Source organism: Harpia harpyja, chromosome 1 (assembly GCF_026419915.1).
Source record: "Harpia harpyja isolate bHarHar1 chromosome 1, bHarHar1 primary haplotype, whole genome shotgun sequence".
Taxonomy (NCBI): Eukaryota; Metazoa; Chordata; class Aves; order Accipitriformes; family Accipitridae; genus Harpia; species Harpia harpyja.
In genome coordinates this window covers 33,060,143-33,086,539 of record NC_068940.1, presented here as the reverse complement: position 1 = coordinate 33,086,539, position 26,397 = coordinate 33,060,143, and the positions used below count along the sequence as shown (strand labels likewise).

The window sequence follows — 26,397 nt, the reverse complement described above, 5'->3', positions numbered from 1 at the left end:
ATGTGAAAACCACCGTCTCCAGCTGGGCACAGTGCGGTTGTCCAGGCTGGTACCTGCCCTGGGCTGGGGAGCTCCTGCCCCGACAGCCAGTACCGCATGCTGGGCAATAACCAGAGGTGGGCTGGGCTCCTGGCTGCAGTCCTGCTCATCCTCTTACGAGGTTTGCTCTTTCCCCACGTCCCACTTCCACATCCACATCTCCCTGTGGCTGATGGCTGAGGGTAAACCCAAACCTGCCCCGTCCCTGCCAGTGCTGGGATGCGTGACCTTCTTCTCTCTTGAGCATGCTTATTTCCCTTCTCTACTGATTTTGCAATTAGTGATGGTACATTTAATCAATTGTTTTGATACCTCAGGGATTATCTGCCTAGAGATATTTTGGGATTGCTCCTGTGCTTTTAATTCACACCCTCCCTTAATCAAGATTAGCTTTCAAGTGTGCACAAGCCCCATACTCCTCTGAGGTGAAGCTATTGGCAAACAGGAGCGGCAGTTTCCAAGCACATTTGGCACATAAGGACAATGCTGTGTCTTTGAAATTCCCTCTCACAGCACTCAGGGGACTGTGGAGGCACAGTGTGCCGGGAACCCCAGCTTCGCGCTGCAGATAAGCACGGCATGGAGGAGGGACCAGCACAACGTGAGGCAGAAGATGCTGGAGCGCTCGCTAAACGAATAGGTTTGGTTTTGAAGTTCCCTGGCAAGGAGTCATTGTCTGAGCAGAGCTTCCCATGGCAGAGGTGAGCGCTTGCCCACACATGTTGGGACTGAAGTGGCTGCCTTTGGCTGCTGGCTTATTTGGAGGAGGAGAGAAGAGGCATTTGTCTGTGCCTACATACAACTGGCGAAAGACAATCAGTATTTTTGCTGTAACGTGCCACATTTCCTTGCATTATCTCTAGGTCACAGGATCAATGTGTTTTGTTTTTCCATTTTGCCCTTCCTTATTCTCTCACAGTTTAGGTTTTGTAAATCTGCCGCAGTAACAAGGTTTGCTTGGATCAGTTTTCTAAGCGGATTGCGTTGCTCCGCAGGAGGGGAACAGTTGGGTTTATTATAGGTGGAGCTGATGGTTACACCTATGTCTGAGACAGTTGCTCAATACTTTCTACTGTAAAACCCCGTTTTAATTACTTCTAATGTTGCAAAACTTTTGCCAGCAAAGCAAAATTTTCCATGCCATTTCCTTTAAAAGGTAAGTGCTCTCTCCCCTCATTGCCAACAGAGGAGGGAGACAAATAGGAGCTAGATTCTTCTCCCTGTCCAATTTTGGGCTTTTGTGATTTTAGATTGCTAACGAGTAGCCCCTGAATATTTAATAAAAGAATAAATAATCAATTAGCCTTGTTTCCACTAAGCATGGGCATTTAGTTCAAATGCCTACGAAATGCCTGGGAGAATGATTTTTGTGGCAGGCTCAGAATGCACATGCCTTCAATTAAGATCTGCAAAAGTTACACAAATTCAATATTCCTTGGTCATCTAATCAGTGGATTTCTCTTTCCATTATCTTTTCGGAGAACTCTTCCAGATCAGCTGCTTACTTACAGCAAAGGCTTGTTCAGTCAGAAAATAATTTAAATTGACGCTTACTTTCTGTTTGTGGGCCTTTGCTTAAACATTGCAATAGGAACATTTCTGTGCTTAATGTTGAGCCTATAATGTTGAGCAATCCAACTATGGGTTGCTGAATCAGGGCCTACTGGAAAAAAATAATCACTTTTCTGGGCAAAGCAGGAAAACTTTAAAACCAGATTTGGAATGATACAAATTATCCTGTCCTCCCAAAGATTTGTTTTCCCTAAAGATAAGTCCAACAACAACTGCCTTGCAACTTCACCTGGGTGATTGCAGGGGTGAAACAACATGTGGGTATAGCAAGACTGGATCCAGAGAGACGGAGAGACATCCTCCGAGCCAGCTGTGCCCACCCCAAAACACTCCTCAGTCCCAATGTGTGTGAGAAATGCTCAGTGGAGATTTCATTTAAATCCCCGCATTTGTGCCAGAGCAAGGAGCATTATCACTGTTAATTCCTGTCTTGTATATTGTCAGCATGTGGCTGATGGCCAGGAGCTGTCAGCTCATTTAGAGGTGAGTAATACTCCAGAATCAACAGACAGTGTGCCAGGTAAAGTATTTGGGGAGGGCAGCAGAGAGTCAGGCAGCAAAGGAGTGGTTCGTATTTTTGCTGCTGCACCTCTGAAAACACACTTTACACAAGTGCAGGTGGAGGAATAAATCCCATGACGACGTGGGTCTCTGCTGCCATTCCTACCTCTGACCACCATCCTTCCTTGCAAGGTGCCTACAGCAGACAACCGTTCATGGTGCTACATCTGCAGCTGGTCTCTGGTCCACAGCAGGAGCCCTCGTGCGGTGCCCAAACCCGGGTTACCCCCCGGAGATGCAGCCACCCCACCGGGACAGGTCCACTCCTGCCTGGCCTGGCTGCCCTCTCTCCCACCCCCTGCACAGGTGAGTTGTTCTGGTGGCCGAGGTCTGGCGTAGCCATCATTTCCCCCACCGGCCTTGCAGCCGTTAAAAACCATTTGTATCCACCTCTGATGAACAAGTTCTGTGCTGCAGAATTAATATGCTAATTCCTATATTTGCTTTGCATTGAGAAGTGTATTAGTGGTAGGGAAGATCATTTTGAGGATAAATATTTCTGTGACTCATCTCCCTCCTTCACTCCCTACTGTTCCATACTCAGGCTCCAGCTCGTCATTCCCGAGCGGTTTTTGTTCGCTCTTGCGCTGGGCCCTCCTGACATCCCGTATGATTTCCTAGGACAACGAGGTCTCCCTCAGCAATTGTATCAATGGGTTGTTTTGTCTTAGTGATACGAGACGTACTTCATCCAGACCAATTGGTTTCTAGCTCTTCAGGATGGATGCTTGTTACCTCCATGGCTGATCTCCCCTGAAGCACCTCACTCTGTGCATGCTTTGCAATCTTTTTTTTTTTTTTTTTCCTTTTACAGTCATGGTTTCTGGGTCCAATGATATTCTATTCGATTCTTAGCTTTCAGGTATGAAAAGGGAGGGAGGGAGACATTTCGGTGGAAAAGAGTTTCAGATCTCTGATCGTGGAAGAAGTCTAAGTGTATGTGAAGGAAAACGCCTTGCAGACTGAGAAATGAGAAGGTAAATAAAAAGAGCAGAACAGGTGTTATCTAGAAGAAATGTTATGAGTCAAATTAAACTCCTGACTCACAGTTTTGATACTTGCATCAACATCTACGAATAGTCTCAATTGCTTTAGCATGCCAGTAATTACTCTGAAGTGGATGATTACGAACTTGCCTCCAGTTACCTGTTGTGTATGAACAAGTGCAAGTTCAGGGCGAGAGAAATAAAGGCACCTGCCAGCTTCTCTCCTGGGAGGGAATGACTCTAACCTGTGAGCTACCAGCCCATGGCTTTGTTGACTTCGATTTTGATTTGATTTCCAGATGCCCATTAACCTGCTCCGAGCAGCAGCGCTGGCTGCAGCCGCTTGCTGGACGGTCAAACAGGGTGACTGAGGCTGCCCAGAAGACACACACTGGACAAGGCTTAAAGACCGAACTGTTGCACCAAGCGGTGCAGCTGTGACATGTCTCAAAGCTGGCTACAATATTAACAAAAACCCACAGAACTGGTTAAATTCATACCGGTGCACAGCAAACGATGGCATAGACCAGGACACGGAAGGACTAGCCAGCCACTGACACATAAAAATCACAACTCTTTTCCACCCCTCGGTAAGGAGGACACTTTGTCCTACACAAGTTATAGTGAGCTGCCCTCACTCTCGCAGCTGACGGACGGTACAAGCGGCCCACAAAGCACAAGTTGACGATCCGGCTACATCACGACTGTGTGCGTTTGTGCAGCGGAGGCTGCACTACCCCCCGCCCCGAAACGCGCCCGGTGAGGCCCTCCGGGGCAGCTGGGGCTCCCGGTACCGCCTTCGTCTGCATAGACCCGCCCCTCCGACGCGCCATTGGCCAGCAGTCTCCCCAGCAGTGGTGCGGTCCGGGGGGCTGTGAGGCTCGGCTTCTTGCTTAGCATTCGCCCCGCCTCCGGTGGAGTGGGTGGGAGAAGCTGGTTCGTCGCTTCGGCGACGGCGGGGCGAGGCCGCGCTCTACGATTGGTGCAGCGGCGCGTCCCTCCGCCGCGGCGAGGGCCGCACTTCCGCCTCGGTGTCAGCGGTGCCGGGCGCTGGGTTGAAGGCGGGGAGGGGGGGCGGTCGGGGGTGTTGCGGTGGGGCCGTCGCGGGAGCGCGGTGTCAGGTAATGCTGCCCTGCCTGCCCCGGGCCCGGTAGCCGGGGCTCGCCGCCCTCCCCGGCGAGCCGCTCCCTTCAGGGGGCTCGTCTCCCACCCCCTCCCACCTGCCGCAGCGGCGCCCCCCGCTGAGGGAAAGGCGGGAGCGCCTCCCTCAGCCCCGCCCGGGCCTCGGCGCGGCCCAGCCCGCCGCGGGGGTCCCCTCCCCGGTGGGCCGTTAACGGCTCCCCTCAGCGCCGCGGGCGGTCCTGTCAGTCTGGCCGAGGTGTGTGTGTGTGTGTGTGTGTGTGTGTGTGTGTGTGTATGGGGGGAGCGGCCGGGCCGGGGGAGCGCGGCCACCCCAGCGCTGCGCTCCCTTCCCCGGCGGACGCGGGATCCTTGACCCGCTCGGTTGTTTTCTGAGGGCGCTGCGAGCCGTAGGCCCGTCCGGCTGAGTCAAGAGCGTGTTGGGCTGAAATGGGTGTTCCCCTTCCATGTTTCAGCGGAGGCGGCGGATCTGGGGTGGCCCGAGCGGCGGGGCTGGGTGGTGGAACCGCCTTCGCGACCGTGGGGTTCTCCTCTGGGGACGGGGGAGGTAGCGGGGGCTGAAGGACGTTGGTGGGCAGAGCGCGGGTTGCAGGTCGGCGGAGCTCTGTCGGTCCTAGCGTAGGGTTTTTTCTAATTTTAATCTTATTTCCCGATTGCTTTTGGAGCTGGGTAGTTTAGCAAAGGAGGCTACGACACCCAGTTCCGAAGAGGAATGTGTTGAGCTCGGCTTCAGCAAGATAGAGCAGGCTCAAGGGGCCTTTTAGGCCACAGCTGAAGCACAGAGAGCAGTCAGGATTTATTTGAGGGGTTTTTTTTTCTATTATTCTTCAGTTACCTACTCAATGTTTCTCTTACAGAGCTCCTGAAAGGGAGACAAGCAAGATGGGAAAAATAGCAGGAAAAAAGGCTTTTTTTTAAATAACATGCCACCAGAACTTCTGCATGGTAACAAAGGTATAAATTATGTTGCCGTTTATTTAACTTGGATATTAAATCATGTTTGTGCTATCTGTATGTTTGGATTCAGGACTTCTTTTGGAAGTTGTTTGTTACTCTGCAGCACTTGCAGGCCGGAATTTCAGATGTGGGTTTGAAATCGTCTTCTGTTTTTTATGTCTGCCATAACCTTGTGTTTCCCCTCAGAAGTATCTGCCAAAGCATGTTGAATGCAAGCAGATACTGCTTTCATTTACTGTGAATTTTCTCAATTAAAATACATTTAAAATTTCAAAAAGGAAAAGTAAAAAGGAGATGCGGATCTGCAGTGTAGATTAGCATTACCGTACCACTCTTCTCACAGTGTCTCCTTTTTTAAAGCTTACACATGCAAGAAAAAATAAATTTGTTTCATTCCAACTTAACCTTCCAAAGTTCAGTAACTCCATGTTCAGGTTGACATCTGGGGGCAACCACATATATATCATCTTAACAAACTTTATACCAGTATGCTCTGGGACTTCTAAAACCTCAGGGCAATTTCTGGAAGCAGTGACTTGGGTAACTTCCAAACATAAAGCACTGCACCATGGGATGAAAGTAGGAGAACTGGCTAAACTGGCGTGGAAGCAAGAAATTCCGAGCAGTGATTTTCCCCTAAGTAACCCCCTAGGTTTTCAGTTGCTGTAAACATAGCTTTTCTTAAAATAGTTGTCAAGTCATACAAATGTTTGACCACGTGACAGAAAGTTGAGGGCAGTCTAGGATAAGATCAGAAGTGATTCTCAGTGTTGCTTTCCTGAACCAACAGCACCTCATAATGGACTTGTAACTTCAGGGAGTGCTCGAAAGGAAGCACCGAGACATCTGCTGTCTAGGAATAAATATGCTATTTTTCTCCACAACTAGCTCTTCAGCCATGCTAATATAATCTTATAAACAGAAGACAAAAGTTCAAGATAGAAAACGATGATTAGACAACAAACTCTATGCCTGCAAGTAGTTGAAGACTAGATAGGTTAAAGGTTTCAGTTGATGCAATACTGAAAAACAGTGCGGTGCAAGTAGTTATTTGTTTGCTAACACATCTGTGCAAATGTACTTGGCTTGGTCACTCATCATGGAGGGTAATTTTCACTATGATTTCTTTAAATCAGTTTTAGTACTGTTACTGCTTTGTATGATATGTACTTGCTTAAGCTGACAGGTCTTATGATTGAAACTGGTATTTCTTTCAGTCTTTCTTCTTGTGAATTCTACTGTGTGAACTTCACACATGCTGACCTAGAACAAAGGTGGAAAGCTTAGCTGTCTGTTATTTTAGTGTTGGCTGGAAAACATACCAATCAGGCTTTTTTTCTTTGATAAGGCTATATTTTTAAATCACTGTTTGTAGTGCCAGTCAGATGATTTTTTTTTTTGTGCTGGTGTTTGAAAGCAAGACTCGCATGCAAGTACACTGAATTTTTAAGCAGGTAATTCATTAGCTTTGGTATTTGAAGTAACTTGTCCTTGAACAATGCAATGTTACATCATGCTACTTGATAACTAGAACTTCCGTTTACAAGTTGGCATTTTTTCTAGTCTTTCCCTCAGCATCATTTTGTCACCTGAGTCATGAAGATATAAGAAATGTCTGTATTGGACACTAATGTGGTGTTTTAAAATGCTTAGTGTTTAGTCTGTTCTCTGTGAAATAACTAAAATGTTTGGTTCTCTTACGTTTTTAGAAGAAATGAACAAAATCAGGCATGCAAAGAATATGTGTTAAATATGGAGTGCTCAACATCTTGAATATATTTGCTGAGTTTGAATACGTTACTGATCACAGGGGCATCTTCACCTAGCTGAATAAATTGGAAAGTGAGAGCAATGAACAAATTGGTCACCCTGTATCTGCCACTTTGGAAGATAGGGGACTTTGATATGTTTCCTGTTGCAAAAAAATACAGGTTATGCATTATACCGATTCTTTTACGGTTTTTATTCCTTTATGGAATAGACCAGTGTAGAACTTGGAATTAAAAATACATTATCTCAGTCCTTACTGTGCAGAAGAATATATGTTGATGTAATTATTTACTTTGTATTCTTAAAGGCTTGTAATAGCAAGTTGCATGAGAACGGTAAGCAATTAGAATGTGTCAAATGTGGCTTACCATTGCTTTCAGTTGTACTTTTCAAAAATTTATCGTTGATTCAGTGCACAAACATAATGTCTTAATTTTCAGGATCAATAAGTTACAAGAATAGACTAAGCTTGCTTAAACTTTTTTTTTTTTATACAGTTACAATTGGAAATTCATTTGCTGGTCTAGACAGATCCTTTAGATTATTTCAGTATATTTTATTATGCATGTAATTTAATGAGACAGATTTTTAGTAAATTACAGCAGCCCTCCATTCAGAAAAGGCAGGAGGCTGGGTAGCGTTGTCTTCCTGTGATTGTTTATAAATCTGGTGGGAGTGTACACAAAAGGTGAATTGTGCCTGCAGCTGCAGAAATACATCTGGACCTTTTAATCTTGCCCCTCTTGGTTTTACGGTCTAAAACTTAAACTGTATGTTGCTCTCTTGGACGCGCAACATCTGTGCTTGGCATTAGACTGAATGGAAGCCTTGGTCTGTGGCATTCCTGTTTGAATTCAATTCCTTTGCTGTGCTGTTCAGAGTTTTAGATGAGATAAGGGTTGTGGCTGTTGGGATGCTATGAACCTCTGGGGTATTACAAAGAAGTTTGCATGCTTATGTTATTTGTCAAGAAATGCATTTTCACGAACGGATAACTTAATTATATTTTTACTAGCATTATTTTTACTCTTCCGAGTCAGTTTTTTTTAGGGCTCCCAAAAGAATCTGTTAATAGATCTCATCGGGTTTTGATTCTAGGGATAGTTCAAAAGTAATGATGATATGGAAAGTTTGAAGATGGTAAGTGTTTGAATTCTGAGGTGCCTGTGGTTCACATCATTCACTTCAGACGTAACCAGCTCCGGCCACTGAAGTGGCAGAGGCCGATGTAGACTCTGTTCCCTACAATGTGTCAGTGCTATCAAGTGAGAACGAGAATCCTTTTAATAACTCGGAATTATAAAACTTGTACATGTTAAGGCTATGGAGAAGTTAGCTCACCAGCCTATTTATAACAGTCCATTTAGCAGCATGTTTGTTTACTGGACGAAATGAGAACTTTGTTAGAAGAACAGAACTTCTCCCCAGTGAATGTGTCCTTTCTAGGTTTTGCACAACGTCAGTGAAACTGTTGCACAGTTGTTTAATAGTGAAACAAAAATGCTACCTGTCTTTAGGGATGCAAATAACTTTATTTACATGGTCTTATTTTGTCTTAAATGTAGTTCTAAGTGCTGTGCAACCGTGTTACTATCCAAGTGGGTTAACGTTACCAAGCAGATAGCTAGGTGGATTCTTTATTAAAACTGAACTCTAAATAGAGATATTTGTCCTGTCTCGAGAAGTCAAAGTTTATCTTTTTTTTTTTTTTTTTTTTTTATCTCTTGACAACAGCAAACATAGTAACACCCTTACACTAGAATCCATTTAGGTATCTACTGTAAGTGTAGCTTTAAAGGAAATTCAACCATAGAAGAAACTCTGACTTTCTAAAAACTCTTTGCTAGCTGTGTGCATGAGCTCGTGCTGCAGAATTTGAGTGCGTGAGGAATTGTTGGTAGGCATAAAAATATGGTTTCTTACGCTGTAGGGCTTTGCACTAGGTTAGTCAGCTGTTGCCCTCCTGCTTTATTTGCAATGTGATTGTTATCATAATTGTTTAAGAGTCTCCATGAAAATTATTAGTAAGATACTTTGCACAGAATAAATGTAAAACTACACCTGCCCAGAGAGAATGGGTGCACAGAGACAAAGCTTAAAAAGTGCCTTTGAGCAGGAAGATCTATAAACTTAAACCTGTAACTATTTTTACTGTTCTGGGGGTTTTCTCCAGTGATGTTATGTGCTGTAATTGTCTTCAAATTCATAAACTTCAGTGATCAATTTGTAGGGTTGGTTACATTATTATGAGAAATATTCAAGCATACTTAATTTTACCTTCAAAGTAAGTTTTGTTTCAAAGAGAAGCATTCATAAATGATCAATTATATATCTACTGACACTTGTGTCCAAAGCTGCTGTGCTTGGAGTTATTGATTACTTTCCACCTTGTCTCTTACCAATAAGATAAAACAAGTCCTCAGGAAACTACTAAAAAGTAACTAGATTTACAATACAGTATTGAATTACTAGTTTTTTTTAACAGTGTGGCTAGAAATGAGCTGGTTTATTGGTCATGATCAAACCTAGCATTATGCATCATGGGTAGAGAAGCCATGTAAAACAGAATTTTGTGATCTTTTACAACTGGGGACGATTAAAGTTTCCAAGGGAAGGCTACAAAGTCCAAAGATTGCTGTACCAGATGCTCTCAGGTGGAAAAATGTCTCAAATATTGATGTAGTGTTAAAAAAGGAGAACATTTACAGAATTCTGTGGGAACTTCAGTGAAGTGTTTTGCATCCGAAAATACTAATCTGCTGGAATCAAGTTTCCTTGGTCTTTTTGTTTGTTTGTTAGGTTTGGTAGAAGTTCTGTGAGCCAGTATCCTTGGCTGTAGAACAGAATTTTTGGCTGAAGTGAAACTGGGGACAGCCATCAGTTCTGTAGGTAATTGAGCACTATACCGTGAGAGTATTTTCTGTGCAGTTTCATCTTTGCAATTTTTATGTTCAATAAATAATACTTCTGATAGCAGCACCGTAGCTTTGTGCTGGGGGCAATACTTAGCCTGTGGGACAATTACTGTGGTTTGTTCTGATGCAGAAACAAATTTTGTAGCCTGAACTCTGTTGCAAACCAGACTTGTAGTGTTTCAGTTGGCTCTAATTCTTGTGAAGTATCACCAAAAATCTGTATTCCTGAGAGAACAGAACGTGATTCTCTCTGCCATAAATCTGTTTGGCTCATGCGTTCAAAGCTAAATTTTCAAATGTTCAGTTTGCTGCCACCATTGTTTCAAGTGCTTTAAAATAAGTTCAGCTAAACTATCAGCTTAGGATGCTTTGCTGGTTCTGTTGTGGGTTGACCCCAGCAGGCAGCTGAGCCCCACACAGCTCCCCCACTCCGTGGGATGTGGGAGAGAATTGGAAGGGCAAAAGTGAGAAAACTTGGGGGTAGAGACAAAGACACTTTAATAAGTAAAGGCAGGGGGAGAAGCCAAATAGAAATAAAGAAAAATAAGAGATGCAAAAGCAGTCACTTGCTGTCAGCTGACCTGTGTCCAGCCAGTCCCCCCGAGCAATGGCAACCCCTGCAAAACTCCCCTCCAGTTTTATTGCTGAGCATGGCAGTATATGGTAGGGAATATCCCTTTCATCAGTTCGGGTCAGCTGTCCCGGCTGTGTTGCCTCCCAGCCTCTTGTCAACCCCCAGCCTGCTCACTGTGGGTGCAGAGTGAGAAAGGGAGAAAGCCTTGACATTGCGTAAGCTGTCATCAGCAGTAACACATAGGTGCGTTATTAACACTGCTTTGGTCACAAATCCAAAGTACAGCACCGTACAGGCTGCTAGGAAGGAAATTAACTCCATCCCAGCAGGACCCAGTACAGGTACTCAACTGCCCCTAGGGCATTTAATAACTCCCAGCTTCATTAAGGCCTATAGTAGGGATAGCTGCAATCTTCAAAGAAATGGAAAAGTGACGGTGGGCCACATCTTCAGCTGATCCTCCTCACTCAGCCTCTCTGCACTTTAACAGACTTGAGAAGGAAATTGCCCTTTTCTTACTGTGGATGCAGATTGAGTTTCATCTTGCCAAGACATCTTGGTGGAAGATGCTATTACATTCAAACTTTGGAGTAAGAGACAAATCTAACTTCGTAAATAAAATTCTCTTCTGGATTCTGCCATATGTGTGGCTGTTCTCTGGTTGAAGAGATTTTAAGTGCATAATAATTACAGCAGGTATCTAAATTGCCAATTAAATTGACTTCTTGGCTAATTTTTATAGATGTTTTAGATCCAGTGTTGTTGGTAACCTAATTTCATGAGTCAATTAAGATTCATCCTTGCTGAAGCTTTCATTCAGAGAAGAAACACTGCAGTTTGATGCTTTCAGGAGATGTTTGTGAAGGAAAAACACATGAATATTTATCTTCTAGTTCAAGCTATTTATTTCTGTCCCTTGAAGTACTACAGCTATGTTTTATTTCAGCTGGCAACTCAAGAGAAGATGGGGTTGGCTCTTATTCCACCAGTCATACTATAGGACTGTTGGGTTTTTTGTTCTCCTTTTTTTTTTTATTTATTATTTTTAGTTTTAATATGAAGGGTGTGTGTATTTGATCTTCTACTGGCTCTTTTGGAGTCTCTTTCTGGACAGAAGGTGCATCCTGAACCCATGATATCAAACTAATGAAAATGTTGCTCTTTATTAACATATGCTGTTAGGTGGATTAAACAGGGCATGGGATGAATTTTCCTTTGTATCGAGCTAATTTTAAATTCTGTCGTTACTATTTCTGTTAAATTGAGCTTGTGCCCTTTTGACCCATTAAAGAAAAGTAAAAACCTGAAAACTGAGTGTCTTTTCAGAGTTTGTGGGGTTTGCCCCTTCTCTTCCCGCCCCCCCCCCCCCCCCCCCGGCAATACTTGTGCAGTATTTTCATCATATGACATTTGACAGAAAGTTTTTATTATTTTTTCTTGTGAGGAAGGCCTCAAGTAACTTTCTTCCCCCCCCCCCCCCCCCCCCTTGCTTGCAAGTATTCTCCTTTCAAGTTAATATATTTAATTTGTTTTGAAATTTGCTGTGGAAGTGCACATCCAACAAAACCTTGTTATGCATGTAAAAAAGCTGATGAATGTGCTAGTTCATTAATTCTTTGGCGGCACTCTAGTTCCAGTGTATTAAACTTCTAACACCTTACCTGCTCATGCTGGTGAACATCTGTGTTTATTTTCATGACAGCTTACTGTTTCTGTACTTGGTTTTACTTAAATTCTCCTTGGTCTCACAAGTAGATTCAATGTCTGTATAATGAACATGACCTAGTGTTTTATACATGTCTCGTAGAGCTAGAACATGTGCTTTAAGAGCAAGGAAACCAGGATTTGTAAAGGTAGCAGGATGGTGTCAATAAAGCAGTGGCTTTCCAGAATTGCTACATGTGAAATTTCAACTTCAGGTCTGGAGGAATAAGACACTGCAGCTGTAGTCAGCCAGCCAGACTTCAAAACTGATCTTGCTGAACTGCATTCCAGTCAAATTAGCTGCTCCAGCTGTAAACGCTTACCTTTCTATAGAAATGTAAATGTTTCTTTGAGGAGTAACTTTTGGTTAACCAGCTTGGTCTTTGTTGAGGATTAACATAGAAGAACAAGTTAGTATGGAGTAACTAGTTATGTCAAATTAACTAAGTCATAGTAATTGCATGTTTAAACTTATACAGGTTGTTTTGAACAGGTACTAGTGTTTGGGGTTCTTTAATTGGTGTATAAGTTCTGAGGATCCAGGATCTTAGGGACATAGACATAAGCTGGTTTGTTTTTTTTTAATTTTTTCTGTTGAGGAATGGAATTTGAGAAGGAGAAAGCACGTGTGGTAACAAATTTGAAGGATTACTAGCCAGGTAAATGGCATAGGAAATTTCAACTTTTAATACTTGATAGAGCTGTAAGCAAATGAAATGATGTTATGGACAACCATTACAGGTCACCTCCACAGCCTCATCTGGCATATAGGTGTGGAGAGTACCGGTGCCAGAGAGCAGCCTTTGACCGCTCAGCCAGCAGTCGATCTCCACACCTTTGGTTTCAAAGAGAAGCCTATCAAGGTGCAACCTCTCTTTGCAAGGTGTGCGTGCATCTCTTCTCATATAGATGCTCACACGTGTGTCACAGAATGCATTGAGCAAATTAGATACTTCATAAAGTGATTTGGAAAGTCTTGCACTTTTGTCCTGGTTTTAAAAATAAATTCAAGTGGGAGGAAATGGTTTAAAATAAGTGGGAACAGTGCAAAGTCTGGGACTGATCTTACTAATACTGTATCCCTAGAAAAGAGTTCCCTGTACCTTCTACTGCTAGGGACTGTGAGCTTGTACGGGACACTCCGATCTGCACAGAGTTAAGTTTTTGAAAGCAAAGTATGTTACCGGAGGCCAGATCACCTGGTAGGTGTCACTGTCGAGTTCCAGGTTCAACACAGTGCTTGACAGAACACTTTGACAGTATTCGTAACCAGCTGATTGACAGGTACGATACGACTTTGTTCTTCCTGCATCACGGGACCTTAGCTGTCACCGTAGTGTAGGTGGTATGAATAGTTACATTCTCTGCATCAAGGCTGTAAAGATCACTGAGAGAAGCATGTTTTCTGCTGAGAGCGAGCTTCTCAGGATCTGTCTTAGTATGTGTTGTGACCATTGGTGTACCATGCATGTTTAGGACGAGCCCTTTCTGTTTGTTCTCTCTGTCTGTGACAGATGTACTTCTGGAAAGCAGTATGTCAATCTTAGTAATTACCTCCTCTCTGTAGAACCTATTTCAAGGTGTGCTCTGGACGTGGTGCAGGTATTTTCTTGTGTTTCCGCAGTATTTATTGCAAATGCATGCTTTATTTCGTCCTTTGCCTTTGTGAAACATCCTCCTGTCCTTTAAGAAAAGGACTGTCTATGGTCATCAGTCATACAAGAATGTGTGAACCTTTTCTGATAAATTGTGAGAATTTAAAGGAGTTTTAATGAGTAACTGGCTTTTGACTAGTTGTGCAGCACCGATGAGACTTTTTAATAACCAAAGTACAAACCGGACTTTGTGCCCATGTGACTAGTAGTTATATTTCCCTCCCTTACCTGTTCAGGTTTTGGGGTTACTTGCTTGGGACAAACATAGCATTTTTATTTCAGCATTGGTATCTGCATTTCTAAATTGTGTTATTGGACAGCATAATATCTTGTTTATCCTGTTTGTAGATGGCTTTACAACATCACCAATGTGCAAAGCTTATTTCAGAGGAATCAAAATAGTAGTCCTTTGATTAGAAGACACCAGAAGGTCTTACAAGTTTTTGACTTCACATGCTATGCTTAGCTTAACTCTTGCTAGTCTGGTTTTGTATATTGTAGGCATTGGCATGCAAATAAGCAAAAATGACTAGAAAAACTAGGTTCTGCCCAAGTAACTTGTTCAAGGCTTGCTTCCATAAACTATGTCAAGCTTCGTTGTTTTCTGTTGATTGCTTTGGCACTCACTTTAAATGTAATTTCAAGGAGTAAAATCTTATTGTGAATATTCTGGACAACCTAGTACAGAGAATTTCTCAGAGCAAAATATAAGATAATACAGCCTACAGTACAGATTTACCAACCCATTATGAAGTTGTACTGTTGGGATGGGTATTACACTTTTTTTGGATGTTTTTATCTGTTGTCTTTCAGTTTGAGCTTCAAAAATAACATCTCTCCTGTAGGGAAATCAATCTATTACAAAAATGAAAATAAATGTGGCAGTTTTTATTCATGCACACAAATCCCATAATAAATCCAATTAGTGTATAGCAATCTGTAGCCTTAAAATATGAGGAAATAGATGAGTTTTGTCGCTTATCTTGTAAACCACAAAATCTGGGCTGCTTGTGGTCCACGGTGTGTTGTCATCATTAAATTATGAATCTCCAGTTCTCTTAAGATACCTCTACTTGCAGTTTTTTCCTGTTATTTATAAAATGATTTATATCAGTCCCTCTTTGGTCATCAGTGTGGCAATGCAGCTGGGCTGCAATCCCCAGGCAAAAGCACCTTTCTGAGTGTCTGTGTCTTGAGTACCCAGGCCCAGCCCGTAAGCACTGGCTGTTAAAGTGAAGCCCACTAAGATAATTTTAACCTGTAAACCAGCAAACCCTGATTGCTGAAATAGTGTTCTCTACAACAAAGAGCAAGTGAAGTCCTGTATGGAAAACTGTTACATTCCTAATGATTACTATGTATGTAAGAAAATATCTAAGTATACTTTTTTATTCCTTCTGCACTGTCGGAATAAAAGATGTGAACATGATATGGTGTTTATGCTTTATGAAAGGTTTTCCATGATGGCAGGTGGTCCTAAGCTCCTGAAGGTCTGTCTGACACAGGAATATTGCACCCTCTTTTGAATGGCAATTTTGATAAAAGCTGTTAACTACAGCTGGTCGTGTGTAAGTGAATTCTTTTGGTACTTCATGGACATGGGGGAGGAAATACAGATTACAAATGCTGAATATGAAGCAAATAGGATGTTTTTGTCTTCTGGCATTTCAGCCTAGTTGCAAGTAACTTTTTGCTGTTGCTTTTAGTAAGAGAAAAGGACTTAATCCTAGCTTTTTGGCTCATGATAGCTAAATGCTGTTATCATTGTGTGTTCAGCTACATGCAAATTCATGTTAATCTCTGCTGAATAGAAGAACTGACCATAAAAGAAGTGATATGAGCATTAAGTTATTGCCAGTGTAACTCTGACGCAAAATATATTACTTCTTCCTTTTAAAAATGCTCCTACCATCTTGGGAGAATTTGTGACTATTATTTAAAGTGACTTCATGAATATTTTGTTCTTTAGGTAATAGTTACAAAGCTTGTATATAATTTACAGGGATATGACTGAACTTTCTTTTCAAATAACAATGAGCTTAAGGTGTGGTATGAGGTGCATATCAGGAGAACACAGCATAACTCTTGCTTTCAGTTAACTCAAATCTTTGATTCTAGTTACTTCATTTATACTTGGTGAGTGTTTTTATAGGAAAGCTTCATTGTCTTTGTAGTGAAACTGCATGCTGTGTGTTGTAGTTCCACTTCACAAGTCCTTTTGTAATGCAGTTGTTATTGGGGGGGGAGTGGGGTGGCGGTGGGAGGAGAAACTGGCATTCATGTGTATGACCGTGTTTAGTTTAAGGCTCTTAAGATAACTGACAATTTTTTAAGTCGTAATTTTTATTTCTTAGTGCCTTCTATACAAGACTACAGATAGCATACTGGAGTTGCTGTTACAAAGCATCTCTGGAGCTTGCAAGCTGATACGTAACTGGCTATGTTTGGATAGGGACCCTGAGGAAGTATGCTCTTTGCATTTGAACTGAACAGGGGTGGGTTTTGAACTAGCTCTTTTTTTCATTTTTATGTGTTGCAGGTAGATATAAGGCTGTTTCAGAACAGAATCCCACCACGAGCTGTATGCAATAACAGGGTAGTCCTGCTGCAAGAGCTTAAATAAAAAATAGAGACTAAACATAAAAAGGGGAGATGCAAGAAAACATGAAGAAGATGAGGGAATTGTAGTCCTGATCATAAAGGTTGTATCTTGTGCATATACAAGTTTCCTTCTGGAAATACTGGCTGCTGTTTTGCTAGAAGGATGCAATACTTGCAAACAATTGAAGCCATAAATGTCTTGCATCTTCAAGGATACAGTACCTTGGAGGGTTAAAGAAGCCCTCTAATGCAACTTCTTTTTTGGCAAACTAGTGGAGTCATTCCAGCGTGGTGATAATGGTGTCTGGGGTGGGGTGAACAGTTGTCATGAGATGTCGAGTTCCTGTTTTCTGTAACAATAGTTTTCTTTGGATTCCTTCTTTCTGCCTGGATTGAAAGGTTTACATAGTAGCATCCTCAAGGACAGATTCTCTGCAAAGATATGACATATTTGGAGACCTTGGAAGAGATGCTTCCAGATATATTGCTGGTGGGGCTGGAAAGTTTGTAGAAACTCTTAAGACTGACAGCAGCTTTGGTATGAGCAAGCATTTTTTTTTTTTTTTTTTTTTTTTTTTTAACAGAGTCAAGGACTGGCTCCTACTAGGCAAGATAACACAGGGATAGGTACACTGACTTGAACTTACAGTACAGATTTAGAACAATGTTATCAATTCTGCTATTTAGTTCACCCAGAAACCTGAGCTAGCTGCTACTCTTGAACCAATTGTTAGTTAAGAGGATTTCTCCCTTTCTTTGATTCTGAGGCAGCATGGTTGCTAGTGGCCTGAACTGCCTGTGTCTTTTTGAAGTGAAGCTGCTGCTCCTTTCTCTTATGTAAGCAGAGCACTTGCAGATAGCCTTGCACTGGAAGTCTTCAGACATACATGTATCTGACTTGTTAATGTTTTGAGCTCTTGTATCCTTGCCTAGGAGAATGCAGCATTTTGACAAAAGTAAGTCAGAAGCTTGTCACTGATGAGCAAGAAAGTTGAAGGAGGTTTAAAGGTCTCTGACTGGAGAACAGCACAGGAAAAAGGGAAGGAAATTATCATCCAGCTGAGAGCAATTGCAACAGCACTGTAGCAACAGTCAAGAGAAGCAGCTGTATAAAGTTTTGTCCTTGTGGAGGTGAGGACTTGTGAATAAGAAATTGCTGAATATTATGTGGAAGCTCAGATACTCACCATGATGCAGAGATTGACATAAAATCCTATAGTGGCAAGGAAGTAGGGAGCTCCTAAGGGAAAAGTGACAAACTGAAATACCTGGCCTTGACAGACATAACGCTTCAAGGCGAACGCTGTATTCATTAACTTAGATAAGTTCCAAAATGGGCTATTTTAGCTCTTCCTTCTGAATGGGGAATTGGACGGACTGTATGTGTGTGAGACATCTGAATAGCTTTTGTTCTGGGCAGTGAGGTAAAAAGACTTGAAACACAGGAGGAATCATGCAGGTTGATTTCTTGCAGAGGAAGAAGGAATTGGCTTCAAACATGGCAAGCTCTTCTACTGGCTTTGTTTCTCTTAATTGGAATGGTATTGTGCAAGTTATAATTACTCTGGAAAAACTACTGTCACAAAAGCAGTGGGATCTTCAAGGGTCATAAAAAATTGAGACTGACAGATTGAGGTTGTTTTGGAGGAGATATCGATAGCATTGCCATGCTGTCGTTTATCATTGTGTACTTGGCTTGTCATTGGTACCTGATGAACATTTGTAAGAGTGGAAACAAAATTTTCTCATTATTCTCCTTAGACTAAAATTGGGTGAAGTAAAAATGTTTACATTACACCATTGCCAACTATCTGGAAAAAGTCTGACTTAGTCTATCCATGAAGTAGAGCTGGAATGCTTCATAAATCTGTAAGTTATTTGCAGTGTGCTTGGTTTTACTGAGAAAAAAATGTGTTGTTTCTTTACTCTCTTCCTCTAGAGGGAAAAATCTCCAGTTGTCTCTTCAAGAGTTCACAGCAGTAGCCTAACAAAACTTCTCTAATGGTCACTAGATACTGATTGCATGATGTACAGTGAGGCCCAACATTTTTATGCAACAGTGAGATTTTGAGATACAAGGTTCTCTTTCTTGTTCCCAGCTTTCTGGGTTAAGGATGTGGTAAGGCTGATCCTCTTGCTGAAGAGGAGAATTTTTGTTTTGCCAGCTGTCTTTTTCTTCCTTTGGTTCTCTGCTCCTTCTAGCTGTACTTGTCTGAAATTTAACTTGCAGTAAATAAGATATATTTTACAGTAATGTATATGATGTATTTATATAGAGAGAAGCATGGCATAGTACATCAGCTGTTCTTGTTGTAGGTAGTATTTGTCTTCAGAATGACTTTGGTATCAAAGAAGGCTGTTTGCTTATGAATGCAAAAATCCACCTTTTACCATAGGAAGAAATAGGAAAATTAGTATTTGTCAAGTGTGCATGTTTGTGCACACAAGAAAAGTGGAAGTTGCTAATTCTGTTCCCTGTCTTGTCAAATAGATCATCTAAAGCAGCTGGGTATTTGCAGAAGGCGACTTCGACAGCACACAGATACTTAATCTCTAAATCAAGTTCAACGATGCATTAGAGGAAGCTGGACTGGCTGTACAGAGATTTCATACTGAAGGATGAATAGTGAAGAAGAGTTTTATGATGCCGTTACGGGTAAGTGATGGGCACAGTGCCAAGAAAATAAAAAAAAAAAAAAGCTATAAACTGCATTGTGTGTGGTGAGGGGCTAGTAATATATTGCTGTTAATAAATAAAGTAAACCGCTGTTTGTAAAACTTGTAGTGCTGTCTTCTGAAAAGAAGAAAGGGAGAATTATAATTCAGGTTCAGACTTGGAAAAGAGGTGTTTTTTATTAAAGCTTAATGCTGGCTATCTTTTTATCACTGTAACAGTCTTTTAGTGGCCAAGTCTTGCTTTAATTTTCTGTAAAATGCAGGTAATTTAATAGCAGCTTGAGAAGTAATGCTTTTAAGACCCTTTGAAAGATGAAATATCTTCCGTGGGTTATTTTTATTGTTATTTAAGTCATTTCTTTATTTTAATGGAAACTTAGCGTGAGGAATTGAAGTAGAAAATGTTTTTCTAGTCAAAAACAAATTACTGTAAAAGTATGCTTTCAAGATAGGGAGCCAAAAGTCTTTGCAATCCAGTGTTGTTTCTAGAAAAGCAAATATGAATCATTTCACACTTGTGCAGTGTATCAAATAGTACTTTTCTTTGAACTAAGAAGGATGAATGGTTATTTATAAGAGCCTTACATGGTTTTAGTGGTTAAATAAAATGCTTAAAGTATTTTAATAAAAAAAAAAAGAAATCCTTTCCAAGAGCTCAAACAATTTTAAAGCCTTCCACTTAAATGTCTCCTCAGAAGTCCTGTAATAGAGGTGAAATGAGAAGTGCTGGCAATGGTGAGTGTAGAGTGCTTAGTGTAGAATCATGGGAATGAAAAGAGAATAATGGGAAGCATGAAAGCTGAAGGAATGGAAGTAGGATGGTAGATACAAGTGGGGAAGGTAGGCTTAGACATGGTTGGTTGGAAATTCATATCAGGAGTAAACAGAGGGGGCTGGGTGAAGCAACGTGACTGACAGCAGGCTGTATAGGACTTGTCACAATTATGTCACAGAGAAGGAAGTTTGGATTGCATTCATGCTAACTAGGAGTGATAGGGGCTAGTTCATTGTACCATAAAAATCTTGAAAACACAATGGATTGTTCCTGTATGTCTTTAGTAATCTTTCAATTCCAAGAGCCCAGGACCACGGCCATAAATGAACTAGATTTTTTTTCTACTGAAAAAGGTGAACAGAAATGTGCCTCCAAGTACGAGGTGTGTGTCGTACAGCTTTGATGTTGATGCATTCCTTTGTCTTGCTGCAGAAATACACAGCCCTCAGTGTTTGAGCCATCTGCGTTTGAACACTCTGGTTCTGTCCTCTTTCCTCTTCTTTTTCCCCTTTCTTCAGTCTCAAAAAGTTGATTCTCCCTGCAAGTGCTCAAGGTGGTAATGACTTCTGAGCTATCGTGCATGAGATGTTCTTGTACCTTGCAGTCTTGGCTGGCTCAGCTCAGAAGTGGGATGGTGTGCATCAGTTCTGTGAGCACTCCTTGTCCCGTCCTAATCTTATTCTTCCACAGGGAGGAGTGTGATGCCAGGAGAGAAGTTTCTAAGCAAAAGAAGTGTATCTTTATAGGCTCTCAGCACAGCCCTCTTCTGATGGAGGGTATTTGGTCTGCAGCAGCCACTCCAGGAACTGAATGAAGTTGGAACTTTTTTACCTTCTGGTTTAAGAGGAGTTCTAAGTTTGCAATAGTTTGTTTCAGATTCTTTCTCCCTTGGGACTGTCTTTAAAGACAGGTGCTCAATCTCTTTCTCCAGCTAGGTGCTTTAGAAGATGCTGACGGTTTGATGGATTACTTGCACAAACTTAGTGAAGTCTAGACCTAGTTCTTTGTAGCTGTGTCTTGTCCAAGTCATGCATAAACGTGATGCTAAGAACAACTGTAAATAGGTCTTTCTGCATTCATGTTGCCCAACTGCTGATGGCAGTCGCAACTCTTTGCTCCTTTTGGCACCATGGACTGTATATCTTTCAGACGGTGCTTTGCTGAGTTTTTTGGGTTCTAATGGATCCAGATTATGCCTGCCTATCTCTTAGTTTTTGTATGGTCTGGACATGGTAGGTGTAGACCCAGTACACCCAGGGGCTAAAGTTCAGAACTGAGGTCCTTTCTGAGCCAAGGTGAGCTTTCAGATTCCACAGTGAAAACTTCAGGATTTGGAGTTACAAATTTTGATAAAAAAATGAAATGCCCTTGGCAGACTCCTCGGTCTGTTCTTTCCAAGGATACTCTCCTTCCTTTAGGTCAGATCAGTAGGTGGGCAGAAGCCACCTTTAGACATATGCTTGTTCTGCTCTAAGTATAGGATTGGGACATGGCTACCAGGATCAAGCACATTCTCCAGCTGTATCTTAACTCCATGTTGAGATGAAAACAGCATGTACACCGTACTCTTCTCCTCTTGTTCCCCCAGAGTCCTGGGCCCTGGCTTCCCCAGAGGGAGCTGCAATGCGTTCCCCCAGGTTTCCTGATTTTAGTAATTGGGTACTGTGGATTGTGTCCTGTAAGTAGCAAACCAGGCTTAGTAAAGCACTTGAACTCTGTGGGAAGTTACGCTTTAGAATTCCACAGCAGTCTCAGCAGCAGCCCAAGTGGTATGCTGCCTCCTTTAAGATGCTATGAGTTCACTCCTTGAGGAAGCCACAACTTTTCTGTAGTTATTAATTGATGACATCCACTTCTAGAACATGAATCTATCCTAAGGAGACCCCTGGTTTTTGTTGTGGTGGATTTCTTCTCTGGCTGAGAAATTTCCTGCTTCTGACACTGTCCCCATCACATCCAAAAGACATGCTCATGTGATGGAATTGTATGCTGCGTGGGTGGGAATCATCCTCCTGGTAGATGGTTTGGCCCTGACTGGGTGATGATTACACTTGTAAATGTGCAGGATGGACTGTGTTATATAGGTGATGAATTCAGTTAGTGACCAGTACGGAGTTTCCATGGAGAGAAGTTTCTTTGCATTCAGAGGTTTTTAGCATTGCTGATTAGTTGGATGCTTGACATCCTTACTTCATGTATGAGTACTCCCCTTGGGAATCTCTTGGGAATGTTACTTGTGGTCTCAGTTAATTCTTCACAGCCCAGCACCTGCTTTTTCTCAAATACAGTAGGTAGTCTTCTCTGAGACTGGATCAGGTAAAGTGGTCAATCCTTTGATGAATTTCAGGCTCTTTGAAATTTTATGTGAGTTGGGGAGCATATAGCTTTGATCACTTGCCTCTAGCCTATGTCACCATGGGTTTATTAATCTCATTGCAGACTTGTTAAAGACTGTGTGCCATCAGGTTCTGCTCTGTCAGAACTGTATCCTTCATTAATTCTGTCAGATATCCATTTGCCAAAGTGTTTTGTGAAAAGATTGCCACAGAACAGGAAAATGCTTGGCTAGTTATCAGGGTAATTTATTTTTGACAGACATGAATAATTTAGTTTTGCTTTTTTAAATATTACCGTGCAGTTCCGTGAAAATCTGTTCTGTCCCCGTGACGTTAATCCAGCCTGGTGTATTTATGAGGATGTTGCTGTTCTGTTTCCTGTTGCTTGGCTGTTGTTCACTGTAAACTATTGCTTTCACTTGGGGATGAGGAAGTGAGGTACTTGCTGCCAAATTTATACATTTTCGTAATATCTAGATCAAATACAATCAGCGGATTCTGCCATAATGTTTAAGTACTGCAGATCTTGTGAAAGGCCAGCCTGCCTCCTGTCGGAGCAGTGTGATACGGCTATGTGTTGTGAAGATGCACTTGTTTTGAAAAGTGGAGAATAGTAACTTCTGGCAAAGAAAAAAATTACCTCTTGCTTCACTTGCTATCTACACTTCCAGTGTATTTATCCCTATTCCTTATGCCCTTTTTAGGTCTGAAGATTCTCAGTACTACGCTATTTTGATTCCCTCTCTGTCTTGAGGCACAAGGCTTAGTTAGTATTTAAGGAAGTTGCTCACTGTACGAAAGGGGCGGTCTTGTGTCTTCGTACATGACTCAGAACAGTGTGCCTCTGCTCCCTCATAGGTGGATGTATAGCATAGTCTGAGTGGACTTGTTTCGTTTGCAGGATGTGGAAGAAGAAGGCTAAGAAAACTAGAGTTACTGGCAAGTCACTTTTCTTTAAGCTCTTGAAATAGATTAATGTTGGCACCCAACCTAAGTGTTTGACTTTGAAAATTTAAGACTTTTTAAAAGCTTTTGTTTCACCCTTAATACACATAAGTTGGGACTTTTGATCAAGCTAATTTTTGACATTTTATTTCTGTGTGTGGTCCCCTATTCCCCTTTTAAGTCCCCATTTTTATCCTCGCTCCCAGTGGCTCTTCACTATAAAAACTGTCCTGTAAGTAAAACTTAACTACTCAGTTTTGCAAAATTCAAGGCTTTAATGGCAACTGGAGAAAGGCTCTTTTTGTAAATTAGAAAAACTAAACCAAATAATTTCAGTAAACTGTTCTTATTCCAGGTCAGTACTTCCTCTGTGAATAACATTCTCTGAAAAGTACTTCACAGAACTATAATACTTGGAACTTCATTGAGAAACAGCTTTTAAAACTTTCTCAATGGGCTTATAGTAGACAAGCCAGCTGATACTTGAAAGTATAGTTGAAAGTCTAGTGATTATCTAGCTGTGTACCCTAGTGGTTTGGTTTTTTGGGGTTGGTTCGTTTGTTTTGTTTTTAATTAGGTGGAGATGCACTTTAATAAAGCAGACTTTACACTTCTGATATATCTTATTTTTCTGGGGCAGGGATTTAATGTTTCTTGTTTGTATGCAAGACACTTGTTTGAATTGGCGTTTATTTACTTACCAATGACATATTGTTGTCCATAAATTATATATATACCTGAATCTAAATTCCCATTGTGTTGTACAGGAACAAGGTAAAACAATTCTGAATCATTGGAGAAACAGAAAGACTAGGGTGGATAAAAACAATGAGCATTTGATACAATTTGCAAGGCTTCAGGTATGATGTAAAGGATGTAATTCCAGTAATATTTTTCATAACTATTCCCCTACAAGCCAGTTGACTATTCCTGTTACGAAGCTTTACTTCTACATTTAGGTGTGCTTATCTCATTGAAGTGCTCATTAAATGTGATGCTCTTCCTTATGTTGTGTGCACTTGATCAGCTTTCTAGCTGAGGGCACATGTACCAAAAAGCTCATCTGTTTTGTCCAACTTCATCAGTCAAACTAATAAAAGTTATTTTGTTATGCCCTACAGTACTTGCCCTTTCCATCTCCCTGTACTGTAACAGGTTCCAAAAAAAGCTAAGATGTGATTAGAAATGCTGTTTTTAAATTATAAATATTTTGTTGTGGGTTGACTGAAGATAGGCATGTGGTTTTTTAAGACAGGTGTTTCAGGGTAGTCTTCATTTTAATGACCTGAATATGTATATGACTATCATACTTTCCAATTTAGTACTAAGACTGCTAAGGTGTGGTTATTGCTGTATAATTGCATGCTTGTGACATCAAAATGTAGGAGATGGTTTAATACATGACATCACCCATTACACCTGCTGTTTACCAAATAAGATCATATCAGTAATGCTTCCTTGTGCAGTTTTGGATGTTATCGTCATGGTCTTGATCCCTGAAAAAAATGCAGCTTTTTGTTTCTGAATGTGTGTCTTGCATGAATTACTCAATAAAGTAAGAACACCCTGTTGGAGATGTTAACAAAAAGAAAAGTTGAAGTACTACTTATGATAGATACTCTCTGTTTTTAAAAAGTTAATGACAGAGGTTCATAACATTTTACTCTAATTAAAATTGAAATAATCTTTGTCAAAACTGATTACTCTGTTAGAGTGCTTACATGCTTTGTAATATTTCAGAATCTTTCTGTACCTACAGCTGGACTTTGAGATAGGCTGTAGCTGAGCATGGTGGTAACTGTCAGCACATAGACAAGTGGTTGCCCAGGTTGTGATAGCTGGAATGAAAGGAATACAAAAATGGTGTTAGTGTATTCCTTAAAACTGTGGCAAGAATTGTATGCCAGCAAATACACATGTTTTCATGTTGCTTTTGGATTCTGACTCTAAAATTGGAAGCTGGAAACTAAAGTTGTCTTGTGGTTCTTGATGAAGAATTGACCCTTGTGGCACTAAGAAAGGGCTTCATGCTCTTTGAATTACTTTCAACAAAAATACTCCTTTATGGATGGTCGCACTCAGAGTTGTGGTCAATGGCTCGATGTCCAAGTGGAAAGCAGTGACGAGTGGCATTCCTCAGGGACCTATTGGGACTGGCACTGTTTAACATCTTTGTCGGCGACATGGACAGTGGGACTGAGTGCACCCTCAGCAAATTTGCCGACGACACCAAGCTGTGTGGTGTGGTCGACGCGCTGGAGGGAAGGGATGCCATCCAGAGGGACCTTGACAGGCTTGAGAGGTGGGCCTGTGTGAACCTTGTGAAGTTCAACAAGGCCAAGTGCAAGGTCCTGCACGTGGGTTGGGGCAATCCCAGGCACAAATACAGGTTGGGTGGAGAATGGATTGAGAGCAGCCCTGAGGAGAAGGACTTGGGGGTGTTGGTTGACGAGAAGCTCAACATGACCCAGCAATGTGCACTTGCAGCCCAGAAAGCCAACCGTATGCTGGGCTGCATCAAGAGAAGCGTGACCAGCAGGTTGAGGGAGGTGATTCTCCCCCTCTACTCTGTTCTCGTGAGACCCCACCTGCAGTACTGCGTTCAGCTCTGGGGGCCCCCACCATGAGAAGGACATGGACCTGTTGGAGCGAGTCCAGAGGAGGCACACCAGGGTGATCAGAGGGCTGGAGCACCTCTCCTATGAAGGCAGGCTGAGAGAGTTGGGGTTGTTCAGCCTGGAGAAGAGAAGGCTCCAGGGAGACCTTACAGCAGCCTGCCAGTACCTAAAGGGGGCCTGCAGGAAAGCTGGAGAGGGACTTTTTACAAGGGCATGTAGTGATAGGACGAGGGGTAATGGCTTTAAACTGAAAGAGGGTAGATTTAGATTAGACATAAGGAAGAAGTTCTTCACTGTGAGGGTGGTGAGGGACTGGAAGAGGTTGCCCAGAGAGGCTGTGGCTGCCCCATCCCTGGAATTGTTCAAGGCCAGGCTGGATGGGGCTTTGAGCAACCTGGTCTAGTGGAAGGTGTCCCTGCCCAGGGCAGGGGGGGTTGGAACCAGGTGATCTTCAAGGTCCCTTCCAACCCAAACCATTCTATGATTCTATTACACTGAATGATCAGCAATGCTTTCTATTGTGATACTGTGACAGTTGTGAAGAGGGACTGTGTTAATGCAGTGTTTTAGGGT

General features: G+C 41.9%; 1 protein-coding gene across 5 annotated transcripts in view; it reads left to right on the top strand.

The window, feature by feature from the left end:
• The first annotated feature begins 4,238 nt into the window (after positions 1-4,238).
• OSBPL2 (oxysterol binding protein like 2) overlaps positions 4,239-26,397 on the top strand; it is a 38,430-nt gene continuing 16,271 nt past the window's right edge. The window contains exons 1-3 of one of the 5 annotated variants that reach the window (XM_052786023.1): positions 4,246-4,279; positions 5,156-5,252; positions 18,966-19,130. In XM_052786023.1, the coding sequence (XP_052641983.1) occupies positions 19,094-19,130 (37 nt within the window). In that variant the 5' untranslated portion in view covers positions 4,246-4,279; positions 5,156-5,252; positions 18,966-19,093. Of the gene's footprint in view, positions 4,280-4,512; positions 4,537-5,155; positions 5,253-18,324; positions 18,344-18,965; positions 19,131-26,397 lie in introns of those variants that run through there. The other 4 variants (XM_052786032.1, XM_052786050.1, XM_052786059.1 and 1 more) reach the window with 4 other exon arrangements.